Below are 3,940 nucleotides of genomic sequence, written 5' to 3' on the forward strand. Positions count from 1 at the left end.
ATGGCAGGCGCAGGGGACAGAGGAGGGGCACGTGACAGAGGTACAGTGACCACGGTGGTCGTCAGGAGACATGGGAGAGAAGTAGGGGACACAGGGGGACACAGGACAGCAGGGCACACAGAGCAGGGACAAGGAGACAAAGGGGGGGACACAGGACGACAGGGCACACAGAGCGAGGACAAGGGGACATGGGGGGGGACACAGGACAGCAGGGCACACAGAGTGGGGACCAAGGGGTCAGGGGGGCACAGGACATCAGGACACATACAGCGGGGACAAGGGGACACGAGGGGGCACAGGACAGCAGGGCACACAGAGTGGGGACCAAGGGGACACGGGGCACAGGGGACACGGGCGGCAGAAGCCACAATGCGGTTTGGGGACACAGGGCACACGGCAGGGCCGCTCCCCGCGGCCCGGGCCCGACCCCGCCCGCGGGGGGAGTTCGCGCGGCTCGGAAAAACTTTGGGGGGGGCGGTGACCCCCGGGGTGGGGGCGGGGCCTGATGGGCGTGAGCCGGGGCGGAGTGGGCGTGGCGGCCGCGCCGTTTGAATGTGATTGGCGGAGCGGGCGGGGCGGGGGGCGGGGCGGGGGCGCTGGCCCCGCCCGGCGGGGACGCGGCGCTGCCCCGCACAAAGGCGGCGGGAGCGTCCGGTGCGGCCGCTCCGTTCCCCGCGCCCCAGGACCCCCGCACCCCCTTCCGCACCCCCTCCGCACCCCCCGGGACCCGCCTCCCGCCACTCTCCCGGCACCACCGCCCGCCCGCGGCTCTGGGAGCAGCAAGAGCACCAAGTTCGGGCAGCGGGAGCAGCGCCGCGGAGCACCGGGAGCGCCACGTCCGAGCACCGGGAGCCGTCCCGCCACGCACAGTAAATCGAGACACCGGGAGCCGTCCCGCCGGGCACGGGGTGGGCGGACATCTGGCAGCGGGAGCCGTCCGGGCTGCGCCGGGTACGGGGGATCCGGGCGCCGGGAGCCGTCCAGGCGGGAGCTGAGAGTATCCAGTCACCGGGGATCGTCCAGCCAGCACCGGCCGCGGCGGAGCTGATCCCTGGGAGCCGTCGAGTCAGCATCGGGCACGGCAGATCAGGCCACCCGGAGTCATCCAGGCGGGACCAGAGTGTGTCCAGTCACCGGGAGTCGTCCAGGCAGTACCGGGCACGGCAGCCCCGGACGGGAGGATTGGCCGTCCGGCTGGGCTCCGGGCACGGTAAATCGGGCTGCACGGCTCGGGGCACCATGGGCCCCCCCGGCGTGCTGCCCGCCCTGGCCTGGCTGCTGGCAGGGCTGAGCGTGCCAGCGCCAAGCCGGGCCCAGCTGCACGGCGAGAAGGGCATCTCCATCCCTGACCACGGCTTCTGCCAGCCCATCTCCATCCCGCTCTGCACCGACATCGCCTACAACCAGACCATCATGCCCAACCTGCTGGGTCACACCAACCAGGAGGACGCGGGGCTGGAGGTCCACCAGTTCTACCCACTGGTGAAGGTGCAGTGCTCGCTGGAGTTGAAGTTCTTCCTGTGCTCCATGTACGCGCCGGTGTGCACGGTACTGGAGCAGGCCATCCCGCCGTGCCGCTCCATCTGCGAGCGGGCGCGCCAGGGCTGCGAGGCCCTCATGAACAAATTTGGGTTCCAGTGGCCGGAGCGGTTGCGTTGTGAGAACTTCCCCCGGCACGGCGCTGAGCAGATCTGTGTGGGGCAGAACCACTCGGAGGACGGCAGCTCCCCGGCGCTGCTGACCAGTGCCACGCCGCTGGCCGGCCAGGGCACCCCTGGCGCCCCTCGCTACGCCACCCTTGACCACCCCTTCCACTGCCCGCGGGCGCTGAAGGTGCCCAGCTACCTCAACTACAAGTTCCTGGGGGAGAAGGACTGCGCGGCGCCCTGCGAGCCCACCCGGCCTGACGGCCACATGTTCTTCAATGAGGATGAGATCCGCTTTGCCCGCATCTGGATCCTCATCTGGTCCGTCCTGTGCTGCGCCTCCACCTTCTTCACCGTCACCACCTACCTAGTGGACATGCAGCGCTTCCGCTACCCCGAGCGACCCATCATCTTCCTCTCGGGCTGCTACACCATGGTGTCGGTGGCCTACATCGCCGGCTTTGTGCTGGAGGAGAGGGTGGTCTGCAACGAGCGCTTCCAGGAGGACGGCTACCGCACCGTGGTGCAGGGCACCAAGAAGGAGGGCTGCACCATCCTCTTCATGATGCTCTACTTCTTCAGCATGGCCAGCTCCATCTGGTGGGTCATCCTCTCCCTCACCTGGTTCCTAGCTGCTGGCATGAAGTGGGGCCACGAGGCCATCGAGGCCAACTCTCAGTACTTCCACTTGGCCGCCTGGGCAGTGCCAGCGGTCAAGACCATCACCATCCTGGCCATGGGGCAGATCGATGGGGACCTGCTGAGCGGCGTCTGCTTCGTGGGCCTCAACAACATTGACCCTCTGCGAGGCTTCGTGCTGGCCCCGCTCTTCGTCTACCTCTTCATCGGCACCTCCTTCCTCCTGGCCGGCTTCGTCTCCCTGTTCCGCATCCGCACCATCATGAAGCACGGCGGCACCAAGACGGAGAAGCTGGAGCGGCTCATGGTTCGCATCGGGGTCTTCAGCGTGCTCTACACCGTCCCGGCCACCATCGTCATCGCCTGCTACTTCTATGAGCAGGCCTTCCGCGAGCACTGGGAGCGCAGCTGGATCAGCCAGAACTGCAAGAGCTTGGCCATCCCCTGCCCGCTGCACTTCACCCCCCGCATGACCCCCGACTTCACCGTCTACATGATCAAGTATCTCATGACTCTGATCGTGGGCATCACCTCCGGGTTCTGGATATGGTCGGGCAAAACCCTGCACTCCTGGAGGAAGTTCTACACTCGGCTCACCAACAGCAAGCAGGGCGAGACCACGGTGTGACCCCCTGGCCCCGCCGCTCTTCGGCCTGAAATATTTTTTTTGGGGGGTTGGGGGGGGAGGAGTTATTATATATTTTTTATTTTTAGATTTATTAACGTCTAAGGGGTCTCTCTTTCTCTTTGATTTTTTTTTTTTGTAATTAAACCTGTAAATAGCATTTGTAAATTTAAGTATATATTTCTATTTAAAAATGTGAAAAAAGAGAAGGAGAAAATTGGAGGAGAGGGAGGGAGAAATAGGAGAAAAAGGAAGGGAGAAGAGGGGAGGAAAAAGGACAAAAAGGGGAAAAAACAGTGGAAAAGGGAGGAAAAAAAGGGGAAAGAAAAAAGGAAAGGAAGGAAAAAAGGAGGAGACGGGGGAAAAATGAGCAGCAAGGGGTGAAAAAAGGAGAAAAGCAAGGAAAAAAGGGGAAAATGAGAGAAAAAGGAGGAAAGGGAGGAAAAAAGTGGGAGAGAGAGGAGGAAAACAGGAGAAAGGAGAAAAACAGAAAAGGGCAGAAAAAAGGAGAAAAGGGAAGAAAAATGAGAAAAAGGAGAAAAAAACGAAAGGGAGAAAAAACAGGAGAAGGAGAGAAAAAGATAAAAAAGGAGGGGAAAAGAGAAAAAGGAGATTTAAAAAAACGAGGAGAGAAAAAGGATTAGAGAAAGAGAGAAAGAGGTGGGAAAAGGGAGAAAAAAAGAGGAGAAAAAGGGGAAAAACACTGCCAAGCCTGGGAGAGGACCCTCGGCCCTCTGCTCCCCCCTTCCCGCTCCATCCCGGCTCCCTCCTGCCCTGCTCTGCTGGCCCCTGGAAAAAAGGGTGAAAAAAGGCAAAAAAACCCAAAACCAAGCCCATTTTTCTCACTCTCCTTTCGAAACTCCCCAAGAAAGTGGATTTTTTCTTCCCCACCCCTTTGCTCCCACGAGACCCTGGGCTGGGGCTGCCACCCCCGGGGGCTTTCCCTGGGCCCCCCTACTTGGCTGATGATTTTTCCTCCCAAATCCCTTTTTGAACAATCCTTCACAAATACAAACGAGTCAAAAAATGC

The 3,940-nt window shown here is 61.3% G+C and overlaps 1 protein-coding gene across 1 annotated transcript; it reads left to right on the forward strand.

The window, feature by feature from the left end:
* Positions 1–685: 685 nt before the first annotated feature.
* Positions 686–3,424, forward strand: FZD2 (frizzled class receptor 2). The gene has a single exon (XM_059869419.1). It carries the CDS (start codon positions 1,240–1,242, stop codon positions 2,911–2,913), a length of 1,674 nt encoding a protein of 557 aa, XP_059725402.1. The 5' UTR covers positions 686–1,239; the 3' UTR covers positions 2,914–3,424.
* The last annotated feature ends 516 nt before the right edge of the window (positions 3,425–3,940 follow it).

This window comes from Haemorhous mexicanus, chromosome 28, assembly GCF_027477595.1.
Source record: "Haemorhous mexicanus isolate bHaeMex1 chromosome 28, bHaeMex1.pri, whole genome shotgun sequence".
Taxonomy (NCBI): domain Eukaryota; kingdom Metazoa; phylum Chordata; class Aves; order Passeriformes; family Fringillidae; genus Haemorhous; species Haemorhous mexicanus.

Coding starts and splice junctions, on each gene's coding strand:
- FZD2 (XM_059869419.1), top strand. CDS start 1,240: ATGGGCCCCCCCGGCGTGCTGCCCGCCCTGGCCTGGCTGCTGGCAGGG.